The sequence below is a fragment of the Carcharodon carcharias genome, chromosome 5 (genome assembly GCF_017639515.1).
Source record: "Carcharodon carcharias isolate sCarCar2 chromosome 5, sCarCar2.pri, whole genome shotgun sequence".
NCBI lineage: Eukaryota > Metazoa > Chordata > Chondrichthyes > Lamniformes > Lamnidae > Carcharodon > Carcharodon carcharias.
Genome location: NC_054471.1, coordinates 68,075,333 through 68,098,571, shown reverse-complemented (window position 1 = coordinate 68,098,571; position 23,239 = coordinate 68,075,333). Strand labels below are relative to the sequence as shown.

General features: G+C 42.1%; 1 protein-coding gene across 8 annotated transcripts in view; it reads left to right on the top strand.

Annotated features, from left to right (window-relative positions):
* eya4 (EYA transcriptional coactivator and phosphatase 4) overlaps positions 1–23,239 on the top strand; it is a 467,229-nt gene that overhangs the window by 351,062 nt on the left and 92,928 nt on the right. For all 8 annotated transcript variants that reach the window (XM_041188541.1, XM_041188542.1, XM_041188548.1 and 5 more), the window contains one exon: positions 7,527–7,610. In XM_041188541.1, coding sequence (XP_041044475.1) covers positions 7,527–7,610 — 84 coding nt within the window. The remainder of the gene's footprint in view (positions 1–7,526; positions 7,611–23,239) is intronic.

Sequence of the window (23,239 nt, the reverse complement as noted above, 5' to 3'; positions counted from 1 at the left end):
CCAATTGGCCCTCCAGTTTTAAAAGCCCGCTTGCCATCCTTAATTGAATGGCCTCCCGTAACCAATTGGCTAATTCAGGGAAAATACAGATGAGTCACTGTTCCCCAAACAATGTGGGTGGCCGACCTCATTTGAATCTAAAGTGGTGGAGTCCTGAAGCCCACAGGGAAACTCTGCCCCATGCAAAACATAACAAAAAAAGTTATCGACCACCTTTGAGGTGTAATGATGGTCATTTAAGCTAGTTCTCAGTTGGATAAATGTTATGGTACTTTGCACTTTATGCTGTAATCAGCATATGCATGCATTGCTAATTCATTTCTGCGTCAAAAGCACCAGTCAAACCTATGCCAGCACTGAACTGATGTGCACTTAACTTCAAATTGTTTCGATGTGTGAAAAGGAATTAGTTGTTGACTTCAAAAACAAGAGCTGCTGCAATAATAACATGGGCTGATTTTTTTAAAAATTTTACTTAACACATTATTAAGCTAACCAGATGGTATATTCTAATTGGAACTGCATGGATTTACTGCACTTGGTACTAATATTTTCAGGCAGCCTCATTTCTTTGTTTTAATTTATCCATTCAACCTCAACTGTAAACTTTAGAGATTTCACATTGTTTGCCCTAAGCAACTGCAATCGTTTTCAAGTGAAGAATCCTGCAGTGGTATTCGACAATCTTAAAATTGACCCCTTCCCTTCTCCCTTCATCCCTCCCTCCAAAATTTGATCAGCCAAGGATATGGTGGTGGTAGTAAATTTACAACTAGCAGTAAATCTGCTACTTCTCCAAAATTTTTGTTTCTCCTTTACCATTGACTTGAAAAAAACATGAACTGCCGTCATATCCTCTGAATGGACTTTATGCCACATAGGAGTCATTTTCTTCCGTTGCTACCACTTGAAGCAGCTGGTGGCAATACCTCTGGTGCATTTAAATACATAGCTTGTTACCACTATTTCACCTTTTTTTACTAAATTAAATTTATTTTGCAAAGTGCAGCTAGAATCCTGCACTACTTAGATCACAGCTCCAAACAGCATTCGAGGTTCAGTAACCCTGGCAGTTAATTTTTGTATCATGGAAATAAGTGCAGTCCATCACTGGCTTTTCCTCTGTCACTCATAAAACTGACAGAAAGATAAGATAATTGAGTAGTGATTGCTGTCCTGCTCGCTGATCAATTTGCCTGGCCCCCTCCCCAATCTTTGACAGCAATATTCAGCTATTGGTACTTGGAATTTGAAGTGGAGCTGTATGATTTTCAAAAAATGACTGTCAAGCAGGGCTTTATTTTAGCACCCAACCTATTTGAATTATTTTTGTAGTCATGCTTGATACAATAACATCAACTCAGGTGTTGGGAGTTCACATCAGGATTACAGCAGACAGCAATCTCCAACTAATGCAAGCATGTACCAGAGTCAGAGAGCAATTTCTCTATGAACCCCTTTTTGCTGACATGTCTGATTCATGCTTATAACAAGATCTTCAGATCATAACAGACTTGTCTACTTGACAAAGATCATGCTTTTCTTTTATCAGTCACCATTGGTACTACAATCTGTTAGCTACATTAAGTGGTGTGGCACAAAATTTTATGAATTTAAACAAAGAAATAGGGCTGCCTGAAAATATTTGGAAAAATTGCAAAGTAAATTCATGCAACTGCAAATAGACTATACCATCTGGTTAGCTTAATAATGTGTTAAGTAAAAAAAATGTTTAAAAATCAACCCATGTTATTATTGCACCAGTTCTTGTTTTTGAAGTCAACACTTAATTCTTTATAACACATAGAAACAAGTGGCAGCATGCTTTCCTGTGACACCTCACTCAATAGGTATTACTTCATATTGAACAGGCTATATCTGTTTTTGACAAACTGAGGAAAGAAGAATGCAATGGGCATAGTAGCCATCTGAGGGTGGAGGAATGGGGTCAAAATACCATTGCAAGATTCCTTATCAGAAGAATATTACTTAAGAGAAATGACACAAAATCTCTCTGATGTTTTTGGGTGATATTAAAACGGCAAATTAAGACGAGGGGCAGAGTTTTCCTCTCCTGCCAGCAGCAGGAATTGTGGCAAGGGTGCAGTTAATTTGGCTTGAATTAAATATTAGCTGAAATGGTCCCCACAAGGTGGGCAAGCAAGTGGGGCTCAATAAGAGCATTGTTAAAGAAAGGTGATGGGGACTTACTGGGGTTTTCCAGCCAGCCTCCGGTTTCCCGACACCACTAGGGGGCGGACCAACTGGAGTCGGGCATCCAGCGGCAGGCTGGTGCCAATGCTCCAAGCAGGTCGACAGATCCTCATTGCCTGTTTGGGTGGGGTTACTTTCAAAGCCTGCCATATAGAGGGGTTCCCCATCCCATCCCTATCCCATTTCCACCACTTCCCCCTGCCCCAACCATCACAGTAGTGGCTTGGCTGCTCTTTGTACTTTTTTAACTAAAGTTTTAAAAAGCTGCTGAGAGGGGATTTTCTTGTTGAAGCACCCTCCCAGCTGGTGCTTCTCTCAAGTCCCCTGATTGGATCCCAGTTTCAAGAGCCCAAATGCTGTCCTTAACTGGACCGGGAAATCCCCAATGCCAATTGGGGGCTCACCCCCATGGAAATCTTCACTTCAATCAGCCAAAGCAGATTCAGGACCCGAAAACAGTCCCAAGACCTGTTCCTGTCTCCGCCGTGGGGTAAACACAGCCCCACACGTGAAGTCTCCATTTGTGAGACAGAATAACCAATTGTGAAGTTTTGTCACTTATTCATTCATGGGCCCTATTGCAATAGCAGAAAACCCAGCTACAATCTCTGGATATGTGACCAGAATGGTCAATGTCTAGTTACATAAAGGTATATTTTACAGTCAATTGAAGGAAGAAAAATATTCAGCAGAATGGCCAGAAAAAACACTTTGTGGATAATCTAAAAAGCAACCTTCTAAAAATTTTCAAAACATTTGAAGAGAAGCCAGTATATAATTTACCAGAAAAGAGGACAGAATGAATAGCACAAATGGCACATGTGAACAATAAAAACCTGCTTCTGATAAATGAGAGAGTGGCCCTGCACATATGTCACATATTGGCCTTGAAATTGAGTTTGAAAACCACCAATAGCTTCTTAATGGTGGAGAAGTGCAAGGACTTGGTCAGCCATCTACACAAATCAGTAAAAGGTGATGCACAGGTACAAAAATTAATCAGAAAGTCTAATGAAATGTTGGGTTTTGTTTCAAATGAGTTGGAAAACAAAATTGAGGAAATTATGCTTCAAATTGGAGTAATCAACAGACTCCATCTGGAGTATTGTGTATAGTTTTAGACACTGGAACCTGAGGAAGGTGAACTTCAGGGTGTATTGACATTGGAGGGAGTACAATGAAGGTTCACCAGAAGAGCTTAATGAGTTAAATTATGAGAACAAGTTGCATAAGTTTGGATCATAGTCCTTTGAGTTTGGAAGATTGAGAGGTAATTGAATTGTTGAACAGGTTCAGGAGACTGAATGACCCAGATTTTCACTCCAGGGTCGGGTGCTTAGAGACAGAATCCCTGCCTCTGCTTTTCTGACCTTTGACTATGGCTGCCCACTTTTTTTTATTCATTCATGGGATGTGGGCTTCGCTGGCTGGGCCAGCATTTATTGCCCATCCCTAGTTGCCCTTGAGAAGGTGGTGGTGAGCTGCCTTCTTGAACCGCTGCAGTCCATGTGGCATAGGTACACCCACAGTGTGTTAGGGAGAGAGTTCCAGGATTTTGACCCAGCGACAGTAAAGGAACGGCGTTATGTTTCCAAGTCAGGATGTGAGTGACTTGGAGGGGAACTTCGAGGAGGTGGTGTTCCCATCTATCTACTGCCCTTGTCCTTCTAGATAGTAGCAGTCGTGGGTTTAGAAGGTGCTGTCTAAGGAGCCTTGGTGAGTTTCTGCAGTGCATTTTGTAGGTGGTACACCCTGCTGCCACTGTTCATCGGTGGTGGAGGAAGTGAATATTTGTGGAAGGGGTGCAGGCAAGCGGGCTGCTTTGTCCTGGATGGTGTCAAGCTTCTTGAGTGTTATTGGAGGTGCACTCATCCAGGCAAGTGGAGAGGATTCCATCACACTCCTTGTGCCTTGTAGATGGTGGATAGGCTTTGGAGAGTCAGGAGATGATTTACTTGCTGCAGGATTCCTAGCCTTTGACCTGCCCTTGTAGCCACAGTATTTATATGCCTAGCCCAGTTCAGTTTCTGGTCAGTGGCAACCCCAGGATGTTGATAGTGGGGGATTCAGCTATGGTAATGCTATTGAATTAGGGGCAATGGTTAGATTCTCTCTTGTTGGAGATGGTCAATGCCTGACACTTGTGTGATGTGAACATTACTTGTTACTTGTCAGCCCAAGACTGGATATTGTCCATATTTATATGCATTTGCTTGCATTTGAACATGGACTGCTTCAGTACCTGAGGAGTCACAAACGGTGCTGAACATTGTGCAATCATCTGCGAAAGTCCCCACCTCTGACCTTATGATGGAAGGAAGGCCATTGATGAAGTAGCTGAGGGTGGTTGGGTCTGGGACACTACCCTGAGGAACTCCTGCAGTGATGTGGAGAGAAAGGCAAAGTTAATGTTTCGAGTCCATATGGCTCTTCAGAGCTCTGAAGAAGAATCATACAGACTCGAAACGTTAACTCTGTCTTTCTCTCTACAGATGCTGTCAGACCTGCTGAATTTTTCCAGCAATTTTTTGTTTTTCTTTCAGATTTCCAGCATCCGCAGTATTTTGCCTTTATCCTGCAGTGATATCCTGGATTGAGATGATTGACCTCCAATAACCACAATCATCTTCCTTTGCGCTAGGTATGACTCCAACCAGTGGAGAGTTTTCCCCCTGATTCCCATTGACTCCAGTTTTGCTGGGGCTCCTTGATGCCACACTCAGCCAAATGCTACCTTAATGTTAAGGGCAGTTACTCTCGCCTCACCCCTGGAGTTCACTCTTTTGTCCATGCCTGAACCAAGGCTTTAATGAGTTCAGGAACTGAGTGGCCCTGGTGGAACCAAACTGAGCGTCAGTGAGCAGGTTATTGCTAAGCAAATGCCCTTTGACAGCATTGCTGATGACCCCTTACATCACTTTACTAATGATTAAGAGTAGGATGATAGGGTGGTAATTGGCTGGCTTGGATGCGTCCTGCTTCTTCTGTACAAGACACATCTGAGCAATTTTCCACATGGCTGGGTAGATGCCAGTGTTGTAGCTGTACTGGAACAGCTTAGCTAGAGATGCAACAAGTTCTGATTAAATGTATCACAAGATTTGCCCAATGCTCCAGCCACTAGTCAGCCAATACATCTACTCTTGTGACGCAGTGCCTTCCTACGCCAATTGGAAAGTAAAAAAGACTCATTTACCAATTGGATGATGCTTGAATGTCAGCCAAACAGCCTTTTTTCCCCATTTTCATTATTTTTATATCTGGTAAACAGAAATATACAAAAAAAATCTGTTTTAATGACCCTATGATTTTTCTCCAGGATTGCACATAGCAATCTAGAGACTCCAGGCCAATCCTGGAGAGTTGGCAAACCTAGGGGGCAGGCTGAATTGGAAGTTGAGCCTGCCACCCCCAGAACGAGTGCAGAGGCTGCCAGGTGTGGAGACAGGCTGAGCGGAAGGCCTGCCTCTGTGCTCCGGCACTTTGTAGAATTAAATAGTCCAGACCCTTTAGCCCCCACCCCCTCCCCACACACATTTCTCTTGCACCAACCTGGCCCCTCTTACCCCCTATGCCAACCCATGCCTCGCCACCCACCCTCATGGCCCCTCATACCCCTATATCAACTCATGTCAACCCATGACCCCACCCACCACCGTTTGCCCTTAACCCCTCCATGCCAACTCATCTAGTGTCCTTTTATAGTTATTTGACAGTTCTTTGACAGATTTGACAGTTCCAATGAGTTTATGCAATTTTTACTCACTATCATGTTTAATTTTAACAATTCTAAAGGGTTCATTACCTCCCCACAAAGGTGTCCCAGGACCATATCCAAAGGAGTATCTTATCTCTCCAAAGGGATACCTGGCTATCCAAATGAATCCACCAAGTTCAGACCAGCTCTTCTCTGGCCTAATCTGTACACTCTGGGTTTCATACTTCTGGCCGACCAAAATCCCATTTCAGTGGAGGCAGCTGGTGATTTAAATAACCAGCTGCCTGCATAAACCGCACATGCAAGAACCACGGCCTGACTCTGGTTCCTCCCTTGCGAAAAGAGGAAGCACAGTGTTCAGGGCAGGACTTAGCATTTTCAGGCTCATCCACCATTTGTGCCATGACAGCGAGGCTCCCTATCATGGCGAAAATCTGGGACTTAATCTCGCTTCTAAGTTCAAAGCCAACACCACTGTTAAAGTGATTGTCAGTGAAGACGAGACAACTATTGGCATCACTCTCGGTGAATGTATCATGTCCCACCTATCTCTTTCTTGATGTGCCCGTCAGAAATACCGAAAATGTTCAATCAAAGTTTCCAGGTCATCTGACTAAAGCAGGCTTTCGAAATCTTGAAATGTATGTGTGCTCATTAAACACGCATGGGGATATTGCTTGTATGGGAGAAATAGATTTACACATAGGGCTGAATCTTTCGGTCGGCATGTGGGGGCGGGCCCAACATGCCGACGCATAAAATGACATGCGATGATGTCAGGCGTGTCGGACTGTCAACGGTCTGTTAAGGCTGTTAAAAAAGTAATTGCACTTGTTAAGATTGCTGCCCATCCAACCTTAAGGTTGGCAGGCAGGCCAAGAGCCCAAGCGGCCTTCGCGTTTTCCGGGAAACTTCATCCACGGGCGAGATGAGGTTTCCTGAAGCTTTCATTAAATAAATAAATAAACTTTACTTGCTTTACAAACCTGTCCCAGCTTATGTGACGCTGTCGCATGAGGGGACATGTTTAAATAAATTTTCACTTTATTTATTAAAAAGTTTTCTTAACCATTCAATCTCCCCTGTGCCACAGGGAGATGGCTGCGCTCTTTCACACATGCACACGAAAGAGCACAGGCCCTGACACTCTCTCCTCCCCCCGCCCGCACAGGTAGCGCTGAGCACTACCGGCCACGCGTTACACTGGGGCGGGCCTTAATGGTGGCGCGCAGCCGATCGTGGGTGGTAATCACTCCTCACCTGCCCCCACCCGCTCCCGTGAGGCCCGTCCGCCATCTAAAAATTCTCCCCATAATATTCTTGTGAGGGCAATAAATTGCATTATCATATATATCTGTATTTTAAAGGGAATAGGTTTGTAATTTTACAACATTAAACTGTTTTCCTCATTCACCAAGAAATCCTTTTTAAAAGTAATTTCAATAATATATTTCACGAATAGAGTCACATTCAGCAACAAATTAAGAGCAGAAGGCACAAAAATGACAAACCAATCAACAATAAAAATAAGTGCTTTGTGGCATTAATGCAAAATAAGTGTTGTTTCACTGATTTTTTTTCTCTGCATTTACAGCGAGTATTTGTCTGGGATCTAGATGAGACTATCATCATCTTTCATTCTTTGCTCACAGGATCGTATGCACAAAAGTATGGTAAGGTAAGAAATTAAACCAACCATACAGTTTGCTTTCATTTCTTTGTATATAAAAAGCACTATTATTTATGAGCAGCATCTGCCTTTGTTCTACGTTTCTTGATCAGGGGTTTACTTTGCACCATGTAGTTTCCTGGTGATGTGCGTTTGTCATCTAATGGCATACGCTTGGCAGCAGAGACTAAAGCTTCGAGCCAAGCTTCAATGCTTCTTCCAAGCAATAGATGCTATTTCTGTCTGACAGTACTGAAAAATGAATAGTAGATGTTACTATAAACGTATACTGAGATAAAAAAAGAACTTTTGAACCAGCTTCGTATATAATCTGAATGAAAGTTAGAATGCTTCTGCTGTTGGATTGTTACTGAATATGATTCTATTTGTGGCATTTATTATTGAAAGAACTTTTTAAAAAGATTTCCTGGTGAATGAGGAACACAGATTACAGTGTTGTAAAATTACAAAACACCAATTCAGTTTCTGTGCATCTAGTCATACAGACTTAATTTTACAAATATGTGGAAAAATGCACTTTTCATATTTTAATGTCACTTTTTTGATATTTTACCTTTTATTTTTATCACTTTTGTACTTTATCGAATAGCAGTTTCTCCTTGTTCCTTTAAAGATTAGGTTTAAATCACTATCTCATCTGACACATTGTGAAATGGCCAATTTCCATAGCTAAATATCAAAAAGCACATAATAGGAGCGAAGCTACTAAAAGGTTCATAAGAAACATATAAGGGCATAAACCTTTGAAATAGTTTGATTTTGTTGGATTAAATATGCGGTTATGACTGGTTATATTCAGAAGGGAAAGCTTGATGAACAGACATGTTCGAGATGACTGTGTGTTTGACTTTCAGTGGATTAATTGTTGACTGCTTTCAGTTAGGCAAGTGGGAGATGGAGGATTCAGCCATCACTCAGTATGCAGTCTACTTTTGTAATACCCTCATTAACTGAAAGCAGGATGCCGCATCAGCGACATCCACCATCATGGGACACTAATCAAAGTCTACCTTTGAATTTTGCAGTCAGTAGTTTGTCACATCAGACAGGACTAGAAGATTATTGCTAACTGGTTTGTAAAATCTGTTCATTGGTCAATTGGGGTCAACGTCCCTGTGATCTTGAATTTTTCCAGGAATGGGTCAGTGACCCACACCTTATTAAAAATAGTACAATGAAGGCTAGTAAGTGAAGACTCATTTACTCAGTTACTGCATCTAGAAGCTTTGCTGTTGCTGTTTGCTACATTATACAATTTGTGACTGTATTTGATCTTAATTGTTGCATTCAATCCACATGTCTATTTTTTTTCCTTTTTGTGTTTAAAGAGCCAAATCTAACTGCTAACTGTGGGCAATCTAAAATATTGCATTCTGTGACAACCAGATACTGTTTTTGTCCAGATGTGAAGCAACGCCCATCTAAGATTTTGATGAAAACATTTTCAATTGCAGAATTGATAATGTATCACTGTGCAAAAGTTTCTATTGCACCAACATTTCCTGTACCATCTATACAGAAATCTACTATAAAATCTTTAATCTCCATCCCCAGCTAATTTAATAAACCTAAAAAAAATGCTGTTTTGCCAGCAATATCATTACTTTTCAGGCCAAAAGTATCAGGCTTTTGACCCTAAGTAGTTGTATAGGCTATCCAAGTGACTACCAGCAATATCATATGACATTGGTGCCCTAGCTGACTCTCCTAACATTCATAGTTATAGCTAAAGTATGTAACAAAACAGGAAATCTGAGAAATGCACAAAGTGTTCATGAGCACCTGAAAGAGAAAAAGATAGGTGAAAGTTTCAGTTAGAAATTTTCTTCAGTTCTAATAACAAATTTAACACATAATATTAGCCTAGCCTGTCTTTCTCTTTTTGGATTCCTCTTTTAGTTCAAATATCTTTTATTTATACTTATTCATTATCCAAATACTTTATCTTAATTTTCTATGTTTGTTTTCACATGTTTATGTGTTCCAAATTTAGTTTCTTTATGACGTTGTAACACCTGGTGCTGTGAGTCTCCTTTGGATCAATCATTGAAGCAGAGTGTAAGCAGTGCAGGTCTGTGATATTCCAAAGAGCTAAGAAAGCTGACCCTCTAAAGTGATCAAATGAAGAAGGTCACCATCGTGCCCATATATTCTACTGCGATTTGAACTCTGGCCCCTAAGCTAGTGAAGCTTTGGTGGGACAAAACTACTGCTGCCTTAGGCCTGTACCCTGCCCCCACACTTGCCAATTTTGCTGGCAAATACGTTATACAGGTGTTATAGTGTTATTTCCCCCTGCATTGGGGAAACCCTTTCAGGGGACGGAGGGAAGGAAAATGCTACTAGAGGCCCAAGAGCTTGTAACAGTATGATGTTGCTGGCCGCCCCTGTGATAGCTGAAGATTTTTTTAAAATTGAAGGACGCTTAAACCAATCGCAGTATTGCAATAACTTTGTTGTTAGAGGAATGTTCGGTATGTTCAAACACTTTCCCTAGAATTTTTGTGATTCTTTTTTCTTTTATTGGTCCAGTCCTACTTTCGAAAGAACGCCCTTTAAATTATTCGATAATGCACAAAAACAATAATGTTCTTCCAGCCTAGTAAGTTCTGTAATTCAGTTAGTGAAAACCAATTAGTTGGGTTGGGCTTTTGAATGACCACCTGGCTATTTAAGTGAATAGTAGTGAAGTTACTGATAGACAAGAAGCACCTAACCAGTATTTGAATTTTGTGCTTTAGAACCTTTGCTGACAAGATCATATTTTCTTTTCATTAGCCTTATTTGAATTGTTAGGTAAATGGAAGTAATGCTTCTATTTGAGGCATATTATGAAATTGCTATTTCTAAAATAGATCCTTTGAATTAGTTTTGTTTGGTCTGGCAAGCTCACATTCCAATATCCCTTCTCCCAATAAAGATCCAACCTATGCCACTAGGATCAGTTGGGAACTATTGAAACTAGACTTTCCAATGGCTGAAGTTATACTGCGGGAAATGTGAAATAAAAGCAGTATCAATCTATTATTTGTCCAAGTCTGTTCTGGAAGCTTCATATACAAACAATAGTTACAGTTTGTGCAGATGCTAACTGAAACCTTTCCACGTCCCGGCAAATTGTGCAGTATAACTGGCTTTCTAGTGTCTACTTTGAAAACGTATTCAAAGATTTTGGAAGCCACCTGTGATTTATTTCACTAGCATCTTTTTTGGCATGAACATATGTTATGTCAATAAGACCTGAAAAGAAATCCAAAACTGTATCAGATTTTAATTATTTTTTGCTGTTTTTAAAATGGACTTTCTGCTGAACCAAAAAATGGCTGCTGCAAGTCACATGACCACAGGATTGGCCCTTTGTTCTGGAAGCTACCAACAGGAATTACAAGAACAAAAGAATCCTCCTTTCACTATTGTGGAATTTTGCACCAAACCAGGGTACTCAGCTTGAAACTCGTTATTCCTGCAGAATTTTTAACAGACCTATTCACACATGGGCCGATCCAGGTCCATTTCAAAAGGGGACCATTGAGGCAACAAGGGACGTCATTTGCACCTTGATAAGCTTATCCCTCTAGCAGAGTCAGAGGGTCTGCCTAGACAATGACTTCCCAACAGAACCTCAATATGGATGGTAACTCTTTCAAAAGCTAATGGCTGGGACATTATCAGTCCTGAACCCAAACAACAGTTCCATACAATAGATGAACATCCCTTTTGACATCATTGTGGAGGAAAAAGTCACGTGACTTGAGTGACCATATTTGAAATCTCTGGGCAGAATTTTGCCCTTGATGGGCAGGCAGGCCCGACCGACTCAGTGGCGGGCTGGCAGCCGATCGTCGCCACTGAAACCGGCCCTGCCGCCATTTTAAATGGGCGGGCCAATTAATGCCCACCCAGCGTGTCGCTTGACAGGAAGCGCTATGCGTTTCCTGTGCTGGGGGTGTGGAATTCCCCAACTGCTTTTGTGCATGCGCGAAAGAGCGCACAGCTCCCTGAGGCAAAGTGCTGCCTCAGGGAGATCGCTGAAACTCTGTGAAACTCTAAAAATAGAAAAATTTAAAAATCATTAATATGTTACCCTCGTGTGAAAATGTCACACGAGATGGAACATGTTAGTGAAGAACACAAACACTTCATTAAAAGTTTTTAAACCCAGTATCAAACCTCATCCCGCCACTGGATGAGGTTTGTAAAGAAATCACTTACCTGCCTGCCCGTTGGGCCCGTGCACCGACCCGAAGTTCATGCGGGCCCCTCAAAATCCTGGTCGATTGGAGAGTTAATAGCCTTAACAAGGCCTTTAATTAATGGCAGGCAAGCATCCCGCTGCATAGCGCGCCTGCTGACCGAAATATCACGATGCCTCGCGCTGACGTCGGGACGCTCATGCGACGTCAGTGTGCGACATTTTAAGCACTGGTGTGCGGACTCTGCCACCCGCACGCCAGCCAGAAGATTCTGCCCTCTATATTCATTTGAGAACTGAGAAACCCTCAGACTGCTATTTTAACACCAGCTGGAAAGCAGCCCGGCTGAGCTAGCAGCCGACAACCATCTCTCAAATCCTTGAAGCCTGTTTGATTTTTAAAAGTCTCTGACCTTCGCCTGCCAAGCAGTCTAAGCACAAAAACCCCCATCGTGCCACATCATCATTTGTTTCAAGCACACCAATCAGAAATTTTCCTCCAATCAGAAATTCATCTGGACTGAACTCTGCCACAAAGGAAGCACCCTCTGGATTTTGACTTCTTGGACTTTGGAAATCACGTGAACTAATATTCATTTCTGTGGTTCTCTTACTATTGTTGCCCATAGTTGTAAATCTTTCTCTTTTCTATCCCCCCTCACTCATTTTGAGTGAATCATAACACAAGTTTGCTGCGTGATTATTAAAGTAGATCACACAAACTGAGGGACTGGGGAAACATGCCACAGCCTACTTTAAAAATAATTCAAAACACGTCTGCTTAAGGACAGATGAGGAGAGAATAAAGAAATTTGGTTTCTCTCTCTTCTGTCCGTAACACATATTTGCAAAAATTTATTATCTGTCCCAGAATGCGTGACAATATACATGTCTTAAGTAGGCTATTTATGTGACGTTACCAAGCCTCTGACAAAACTTGAAGGGTTTGGTAAAGTATTGCAAAGAATCGCCAGATTATGCACAGAAGTGGATGTCATTCACTAAAAAATTAACATATTTCACTGATACTTTGAAGGAAGAGAGATCTCCTTTGGCTTGAGTTGATATTATTGTGTGATGATCTATCCCAAAGGTAGTGTTGCTTTTGGAGCTTCTGAAATGCAATAGGTTCTCTGGAAAGTTTTGTTAGGCCGTTGCCAATATTATAATGAAGCTTTATGTTCAAGATACAAAGGCATAACTGGAGTAGAATCATACAATGGTTACAGCACAGAAGGAAGTCATTTGTCCTGATGTGTCCATGCCCGTTCTCTGCAAGAGCAACTCACCTAGTCACACCTCCGTCCTTTCCATGTAGCTTTATCATTTTTTTTTCTTCAGGTGTTCATCCAATTCTCTTCTGAAAGCCATGATTGAATCTACCTCCACCACACTCTCAGGCAGTGCATTACAGATTCTAACCATTCGCTGCATAAAAATGATTGTGCTCATGTTGCCATTAGTGTTTGAGCCTTTCACTTTATATCAGTGTCCTCTGGTTCTCGCCATTTCCACTAATGGGACAGTTTCTCACTATCTACTCTGAATAAACCCCTCATGATTTTGAAAATCTCTATCATATATTCTCTCAACCTTCTCTTCTCTAGGGAAAATAACCCCAGCTTCTCCAAACTTTCCAAATAATTGCAGTGCCTCATCCTTTGAACCATTTTTGATCATTTAATATAAATCAAGGAAAGCAGTGGTCCTAGTGCTAACCCCTAGGAAACCCCACTGTATACCTTCCTCCAGTCCAAAAACACACACCATCACTCTTGTTTACCTGTCACTCAGCCAACTTCATATGCTTGCTTTCTCTTTTATTCCACAGGCTTCAACGTTGCTGGCAAGTCTGTTATGTGGCACTTTATCAAATGCCTTTTGGAAGCCCATTAACATCAATTGCATTACTCTCATCAATCCCCTCTGTTATTTCATTAAGAAACCCAATCAAGTTATATAAACACAATTTGACTTTAACAAATCCACGTTGGCTTTCCTTAATTAATCCACACTTGTCCAAGCAATTGTTCATTTTTACCCAGATTATCATTTTTAAACATGTTCTCGCCCCCAAGGTTAAATTGACTGTCTATAGTTGACGGGTTTATCCTTACTCACTTTTTTGACCAAATGTGTAGCAATTGCAATTCTCCAGTTCTCTGGCACCACTCCTGTATCAAAAGAGGATTGGAAAATTATGGCCAGTTTCTTTGCAATTTCCATCTTCACTTCTGTCAGTATCCTCAGATGAAGCCCATCTGACCCTGGTGACTTATCAACTTTAAGTCTGGCCTAATATCATCAATTCGTCAATTTTTAAATTGATTTTAATCCAAAAATTGCACTGAGTTTGATTTTTCTTTGGAAACTTATCATACTTGGAACAGAAATGTGTAAAATTAACAAGATATCAAACAAAACTGATTCCAAAAGAATCATTTCTCCCACTACCACCACCCCCACCTCAAATCCTCCCATACATACCAATAGATCAATCTACCAGATCTTCAAAGGTCTGCTAACTCTACTGAGTGGCAATCACCACTGACATGTCCAAAGTGAATTTTCTTATGAAAAAAAGTTCAGAGATATTTAGAAATAATATGGGTAAATCATATGTCACTTGGAGTAACTTAATGTCAATATTAAAATCTTAATATAGAAGCAGTGACACTTAGGGGAGGATTTTCTCCTCATCAGGCTCAGCGCTACCTGTGCAGGGGGAGGAGGGAGAGTCAGGGCCTGCGCTCTTTCACGCATGCACGCGAAAGAGCGCAGAAATCTCCCTAAGGCACGGAGCTGCCTCAAGGAGATTAATTTAATTATGAAACATTGAAGAAAAAGAAAAAAAATATTCAGACATGCCCCCTCGTGTGACAGTGTTACATGAGCTGGGACATGTTTATGAATTTTGATGAAAGTTTTTATTTAATTAATAAACCCTTCATGAAACCTCATCCCGCCCGTGGATGAGGTTTCATGATAAATGAAGCTTAAGGGTGGATGGGCAGCTTTCTCAATAAGGCTAATTGGCTTTTAAATGGCCTCAACTGGCCTTTGACTGTTCAGCGGGCGCGAAGCCAACTCCAGTGCGCACCCGCCAAATGAAAGATCTGAATGACGCACAGTGACGTTGAGACGCATGCCCGACATCACCGCGCGTCATTTTATGCATCGGTATGCAGGGCCCACCCCCGCCCCCACACACCAAACAGAAAATTCTGGCCTTAACTGTTAGTGGTCTCATTAACATCATAACATTGTAAACATGTAGGAAATGGTCCACTAATTAACATTTTTAATATGTATAAACGTGGAAAAAGAGCATGTAATTGTAACATATCATAATAAATTTATTCAAATAAAACCATCAGTTACAGACAAGCTAATGGATATTAGGTTCAGTGTTAAACTTTCTGTACAGTTGTGGGAGTTAGGGGGTGGTTACCAATACCAGTATGGGTGAAGCTTACATCTCCACTATGGAAGTGGGAGTAAATGTGGAAGCAGGTTGGGAGAGCCACCAGCAACTTCCTGCCCCTCGGAGAAGGCATCACCATAATTGACCCGTTAAAAGAATAACCAGTTAAAACATTCCAGTACTCGTTTCCAGGAGCCCCAGCTGGGCCCCACTTGTCCTCCTTGGCTGATCTGTATACTATGTTCACCATAGTGTCCAGATCTCTGGGCAGTCGAAAGCCCAAGAATTTCTTTTTTTGATTCGTGCCTGGGATGTGAGCATCTCTGACCCATCCCTAATTGCTTTGAGAAGATGGTGGTGAGCCATCTTCTTGAACCACTGCAGTCCACCTGCTGTAGGTACTTCCACAGTGCTGCTGGGAAGGGCATTCCAGGTTTTTGATCCAGCAACAGTGAAGGAATGGCAATATAGCTCTAAGTCAGGATGATGCGTGACTTGGAGGGGAATTTGCAGATGGTGGTGTTTCCATGCGTCTGCTGCCCTTGTCCTTCTAGAGGTCACAGGTTTGGATAGTTCTGTCAATGGAGCTTTGGTGAGTTGCTGCAATGTATTTTGTAGAAATTTCCATTGTGTGGAATCCCTCCACTCATTCCTGCCCATACTGACATCAGGAGCCATGTTTGAGTGGCCCGTAGTTCCACCAATCCACGTCTCCGCACAATTCCAAAGCAGCATTCTTCTGTACAGAGAACGGTGGTTTTAGGTTGTGCCCAAAATTAAGATTTGGCTGGCCTTCTAGTTCCTCAGTTTTACTGGTATAGTCCTGCCTAGTTCGACCATTAAGGCTGATGGATTTTGACCCTATTGTGTCTGATATTGCAACCAAATCAAATGTTAACATGCTATTTGATAGCACTCATCTCAAATGCATCTCCATATACCAACAGCTTGTATTTATGTAGCACCTTTAACGCATAAAAACATCCCAGTACTTTTGGTAAATGTATGCATCCTATGCTTCCTATTAATTAAATAAAATGTGTAATTTCCTCTTGATTTTCTGCAGTTTAGTATAAAATCACTCTGCCAAAGACGTTCCGTGTATTTCTAGTATTTCCAGACAAACTATTGGAAACAACATGATTTTTGTCAGAAGTTACAACTTCATTGAAATGAATGAAGCTAAGGTTTATTTTAAGTGCAAATAACTACAAAGAAAAGCAGTAGTCACTCATATTCAATGTATCTTCTCCCACCTCTAATGATTTATCAATGTACTGGGTGTGTGGAATCAAGATCAAGTGATATGACCAAGTCCGGAGGGGTGAATAAATTCCTTTCTCCCACTCCTCAGGCTGAGCTATAACATAGTTTGAATTTCTTAAAAGTTGCGATTTTTCTATTCAGTATGTACTTGACTGTACATATATCTCAATGAAGAAATAAACCAGCCAGATCTCTTGCATTAACAAGTAATGAAGATAGTTTTATTATTAAAACTCACTCCAGTAAAAGTATGAGACTTACTAATAAGGTAAAAACACATCCCAAATCCCATAATATGTACACACGTACACGAGCATGCAAAACAGAACAAGTTACAGGGTGGAGGAGGTGGAATTGATAAGAATAAAAGTCCATGAAATAAAAAAGAAATATATGTATTTTTTATTCATTCATGGGATGTGGGCTTCATTGGATGGGTCAGCATTTATTGCCCATCCCTAATTAACCTTGAGAAGGTGATGGTGAGCTGCCTTCTTGAACTGATGCAGTCCATGTGGTGTGAGTACACCCACAGTGCTGTAAGGAAGAGAGTTCCAGGATGTTGACCCAGCGACAGTGAAGGAACAGCGATGTATTTCCAAGTCAGGATGGTGAGTGACTTGGAGGAGAACTTCTAGGTGGTGGTGTTCCCTTCTATCAGCTGCCCTTTCTAGATGGTAGTGGTCATGAGTTTGGAAGGTGCTGTCGAAGGAGCCTTGGTGAATTCCTGCAGTGCATCTTGTAGATGGTACACCCTACTGTGAATATACGTCAGTGGTGGTGGGAGTAAATGTTTGTGGATGTGGTCCTAGTCAAGTGGGCTGCTTTGTCTTGGATGGTGTCAAGCTTCTTGAGTGTTGTGGGAGCTACAGTCATCCAGGCACTCCTGACTTGTGCCTTCTAGATGGTGGACAGGCTTTGGGGAGTCAGGAGGTGAGTTACTGATCACACAATTCCTAGCCTCTGACCTGCTGTCATAGCCACAGTATTTATATGGCTAGTTCAGTTCAGCTTCAGGTCAATGGTAACCCCCCAGGTTGTTGATAGTGCGGGATTCAGTGATTGGTAATGCCATCGAACGTTAAGATGGTTGGATTCTCTTTTGTTGGAGACTGGCATTGCCTGTCACTTGTGTGGTGCGAATGTTACTTGCCACTTGTCAGCCCAAGCCTGGGTATTGTGCAGGTCTTGCTGCATTTGGACATGGGCTGCTTCAGTATCTGAGGAGTCGCTAATGGTGCTGAACATTGTGCAATCATCAGCGAACATCCCCACTTCTGACCTTACGATGGAAGGAAGGTCATTGATGAAGCAGCTGAAGATGGTTGGTCCAAGGACACTACCCTGAGGAGCTCCTCCAGTGATGTCCTGGAAATGAGATGACTGACTTCCAACAACCACAACAATCTTCCTTTGTGCTAGGTTTGGCTCCAACCAGCGGAGAGTTTTCCCCCTGATTGGCAGATTATTGCTAAGCAAGTGCCTTTTGATAGCACTGTTGATGGCCCCTTCCATTAGTTCACTAATGATGGAGAGTAGACTGGTGGGGCGGTAATTGGCCAGGTTGGATTTGTCCAGCTTTTTGCGTACAGTTCATACCTGGGCAATTTTCCACATAGCCGGAAAGATGCCAGTGTTGTAGCTGTACTGGAACAGCTTGGCTAGGGGCGCAGCAAGTTCTGGAGCACAAGCCTTCAGTACTATTGCCAGAATATTGTCAGGGCCCATAGCCTGTGTACTATCCAGTGCCTTCAGCCATCTCTTGATATCACGTGGAGTGAATTGAATTGGCTGAAGACTGGCATCTTTGATGCTGGGGACCTCCGGAGGAGGCAGAGATGGATCATCCACTTGGCAGTCCTGGCTGAAGATTCTAGCAAATGCTTCAGCCTTATCTTTTGCACTGATGTGCTGGGCTCCTCCATCATTGAAGATGGGGATATTTGTGGAGCCTCCTCCTCCAGTGAGTTGTTTAATTGTCAACCACCATTCACGACTGGATGTGGCGGGACTGCAGAGCTTAGATCTGATCCATTGGTGGTGGGATTGCTTAGCCTTGTCTATCACTTGCTGCTTATGCTGTTTGGCGCTCAACAGGTAGTCCTGTGTTATAGCTTCACCAGATTGACACCTCATTTTTAGGTATGCTGGTGTTGCTCCTGGCATGCCCTTCTGCACTCTTCATTGAACCAGGTTTGATCCCCTGGCTTGATGGTAATGGTAGAGTGTGGGATATGTCAGGCCATGAGGTTACAGATTGTGGACAGGTACAATTCTGCTGCTGCTGATGACCCATAGCTCCTGATGGATGCCCAGTCTTGAGTTGCTAAACCTGTTTGAAATCTATCCCAATTAGCACGATGGTAACAAGATGGGGGGTATCCTCAATGTGAAGGTGGGACCTTGTCTCCACAACGACTGTGCGCTGGTCACTCCTACCAATATTGTCATGGGCAAATGCATCTGCGGCAGGTAGGCTGGTGAGGATGAGGTCAAGTATGTTTTTCCCTCTGTTGGTTCCCTCATCACCTGTTGCAGACCCAGTCTAGCAGCTATGTCCTTTAGGACTCGGCCAGCTCAGTCAGTAGCGGTGCTACAGAGCCACTCTTGGTGGTGGACATTGAAATCCCCCACCCAGAGTACAATCTGTGCCCTTGCCACCACAGTGCTTCCTCCAAGCGGTGTTCAACCTGGAGGAGCACTGATTCATCAGCTGAGGGAGGGCAGTACGTGGTAATTAGCAGGAGGTTTCCTTGCCTGTATTTGACCTGATGTCATGAGGTTTCATGGGGTCCATAGTCAATGTTGAGGACTCCCAGGGCAACTCCCTCCTCACTGTATACCACTGTGCTGCCTCTGCTGGAATGGTGGTGGTGGTGTCTGGGACATTATCTGTAAGGTATGAGTCCGTGAGGATGACTATGTCAGGCTTGACTAGCCTGTGAGACAGCTCACCCAATTTCAGCATTGGCCAAATGTTAGTAAGGAGGACTTTGCAGGGTCGGCAGGGCTGAGATTGCCGTTGTCGTTTCCAGTGCCTAGGTCGATGCTAGGTGGTCCATCCGATTTCATTCCTTTTCTGTAGCAGTTTTGTTACAACTGAGTGGCTTGCTCGGCCATATCAGAGGGCATTTAAGGGTCAACGACATTGCAGTGCGTCTGGAGTCACGTGTAGGCCAGAGCAGGTAAAGTTGACAGATTTCCTTCCGTAAAGGATGTTAGTGAACCAGATAGGTTTTTACAACAATCGACAGTGGTTTCATGGTCATCATTAGACTTTTAATCCCAGATTTTTATTGAATTCAAATTCCATCATCTACCAGAGCATTACCCTGGGTCTCCGGATTGCTAGTCCAGTGACAGTCCGACTGTGCCATCACCTCCCCATAATATAAGTTCCAACATTCCTTTTGGTGCCCTTGAAATTCTAAGGGTGTTTCGGCTGATGTAAGTGGTTGTTTTTCTGAAGACAGTTTCTTCTAAACCACAATAATCTTTTTCCACAGTGGATGCTATGACACTTGAAGTTCCTTTTGATTAAAATTCTCTACCTTTGTGATGCATTTGAAAATGTAACTGAGAAAAGGCCCCAAACTTGGGAATAGCAGGGAGAGAGAGATGATGTTACATTCTGAAGTCGTTTTCTGGATGTTACTGGTGCTTTCTGCAGACTCCTCTGTTGTAACAAACAGACAGGCTTATAATCATAGCATTTCACAAGTGGGATTCTGATCATATGACAGCTGGCTATTGGCACAAAATGGAGGGAAATCTATAATAATGAAGGAGCTTTGTTCTCCCATTATCAAAGCTCTCAAGATGCCATCAAAACAGACAGGGGTCCTTAGTGCCTTCTTTGCGTAATGATTTTTGTTAGTCCTTCCTTGTTCCTGGCAGTTTCTGGGGCAGAATTTTGCCCTTGGCATGCAGGCTCGGCATGGGCGGGCAGGTGGAAAGCTGCCCACGCTTTGGCCCGGAAGGCAATTTCACACTGGTGGGCCAATTAAGGCCCGCCCAGCATGAAACATGAGTGACAGCACTCAGCACTGCCTGTGCGGGCAGGGGGAGGATTGCGAGCTGGGCAAGCACATGCACGTGAGTGCATGCTACATAATCTCCCTGAGGTAGAGCGCTGCCTCAGGGAGATGGAGATATATGAAAAAGTAATTTTAAAAATTAAGATGTACTGAAACATGACCCCTCATGTGACTCTGTCACATGAGCAGGGACATGTTATTAATGAAAAATTAAAGTATTTATTTTATTTTTATTTGCTTTTGGAAACCTCATCCTGCCCGTGAATGAGATTTCCAAAAAAGTTCAAAGGTTGCTTGGCGTTTTCGCCTGTCCACCAACTGTAAGGTTGGACAGGCAACAAAAAACTCATTTTAGTTAACTTTTTAATGGCCTTAATAGGCCTTTTAATTGTCGGCGAGTGTGCTGCCGACTCCGGCACATGCCCGCCGACCGAAATATTGCGTGTGTGCACGATGATGTCAGGAGGCTCGGCCGACGTCATTGCACGTTATTTTACGTTCGGTCGGGTCGGAAGTACACCCGCCCACCAAGCAAAACATTTTACGCTTTGAGTCAGGAAGTCTGGCTGCTTATTGTTCCTTATGGTTTGCAGAAGGTTCACACAATAGCACTTGTGAAGTCCATCAGGCAGAACTACCTAGGCATGTCCCTTGGTAATCCGCATCTAGAAATTTGGCCAATCTGTAGGCAAGTGACTTATGCAGCCATTATAAAACAAGGTGTTTTGCAGTTCTAGGTGTTTCTTTTCCTTTTTTAAAACAATCCAAAGTATTACACCAGCTAATGAAACTAACAATTAATATTCCACATTGCACACAACACATTGTTGTGATACCAGGCTTAAAATTAAAGACGTGGAGGAAGTATCAGTAGTCTTCCTCAAACTGGTACAGCATACAGAAAAAATGGTGCCAGCTGGTGTGTTTGATGTGATTGAATAGGTAATGAATAACCTACTAAATCAGTGAACCTATAATATTGTGAGAAATACTGAATGAATTAAAGTCAACAACTGTGTTTTCTTAATGCAGTCCCAATATCCAAAACGTTCAGGGCAATCATTGTGCCTAGTTGCAGATATATAAATCACCTTGAGGGTAAATTAGTAAATCCTTGACCCCTGAAGAAATTATAGATCAGGTGTGATAGCCTGGCTCCTCTTCCATTTTCAGAAGAATAACTTGCGTGGAATAGGGTCAATAACTATATAATCTGGAATTCCAAATTCCTCCTGATGACGGTACAAGGTATTTCTCAAGACTTTATAGAGGGTTTGAACTGAACTAAACCTGATCCCTTGGTTGCAGATAGAACGGTAGTGCAAACTGCAGACTGCTCCCAGAGGAACAACTTATTCAATCTTGCTCACTCAGGTTGACAGTGACTTCATAAGAGTCACTAAAAGCTAACTAGAAAATCCTAAAATTTCTAGCTTGCGGCTCCCTTCTGTAAGACTGAAGCTACAGATAGCTCAAAACTAAAAACTGACTAAAACTAATCAAATGGTGAAGACAATGCAAATGAAAAATGTGAATATAAAACCAGATAAGCTGTATCTAAAGGAAAGGCCATATGAATTATTGAGAAAATTGCTCTCAAATGCAGAACTAAAAGACAGGCAAAGTGTAATAACCCACTCCATGGAATTATTGCTACATAAATGTCCAGTTGGAGTAATTATTAAAATCTCAGATGGAAGGAAAGTATAGTCTACTGATTTGTAAACTTACGTATTACAAGTATGAGTCTCTTTCAGTTTCTCTTTGCTATCCCAGTTGATGCTTTCAAACTGCTGGTTATAAAGTGACGTTCTCTGGCTGCTGTCTCCATTTGTACTGTCAGGGAGCATCAAGAAGAATTCTACACAATAGAACTAATCTCATTGGGTGCAATCATGCAGTTTAGGCAGACCCATAACATTATAGGGATAATTTTAATGTAACCAGAATGTCAAGAAACTAACAGAATCAAGTATAATAAAGCCAGCGGTGACTAATATTGGGAAAGGTCTAATACTAGCATTTCACTGATCCTATGGCTCAGGTTTAGATTCTGCTCAATTGCTCTTATTGCCTGACCTGCACCTCTACCAATAAGACTCCACACCAGCAGAAGTATGTCATAAAATACCCAAAGTTGTCTACTTCCAGTGTAGTTTTAACCAGTTGTTCTAATACAGGGCCACAAGCTGTGACAGACACTGTTAAAGGTATAGACATCTTCCTTTATAACATTAATGATAACGTGGCAAGTAAAAAAAAAACCTTTCTCTGTAAGCAGTGTCAGCGCACTAATCCTTTCTGTGCAGCAGAAAATAATAAAAAGCTATTAATTTCATCCATTGATTTCATGAATTAAGACTCCGGGGGGGCTGTATCTCACATGACTTTTTAGCTAAAATTATCAACAGGAGGAATATTCTTTAAAATAAAGTTCATTTTTGAATTATGGGGACAGTTGCATAACTTGTTTCGGGGAAACATAAATTTACCATTATTTGTTGAAATGCATATTATTGATTATAACTTTCTGCACTGTGTAAATTGCAAGACGCCTTTGTATTTGGCACTATTTCAAGCCATCTGTATCATTCTGATTTGTCTACAGGTGGCCAGAGCACCATGTAACAATGAATCCCAAAGCAGGAAGGGCAGAGTTTGAAAACTCCTTACCCTTTTTGTAACTTTTTCTTTGGTT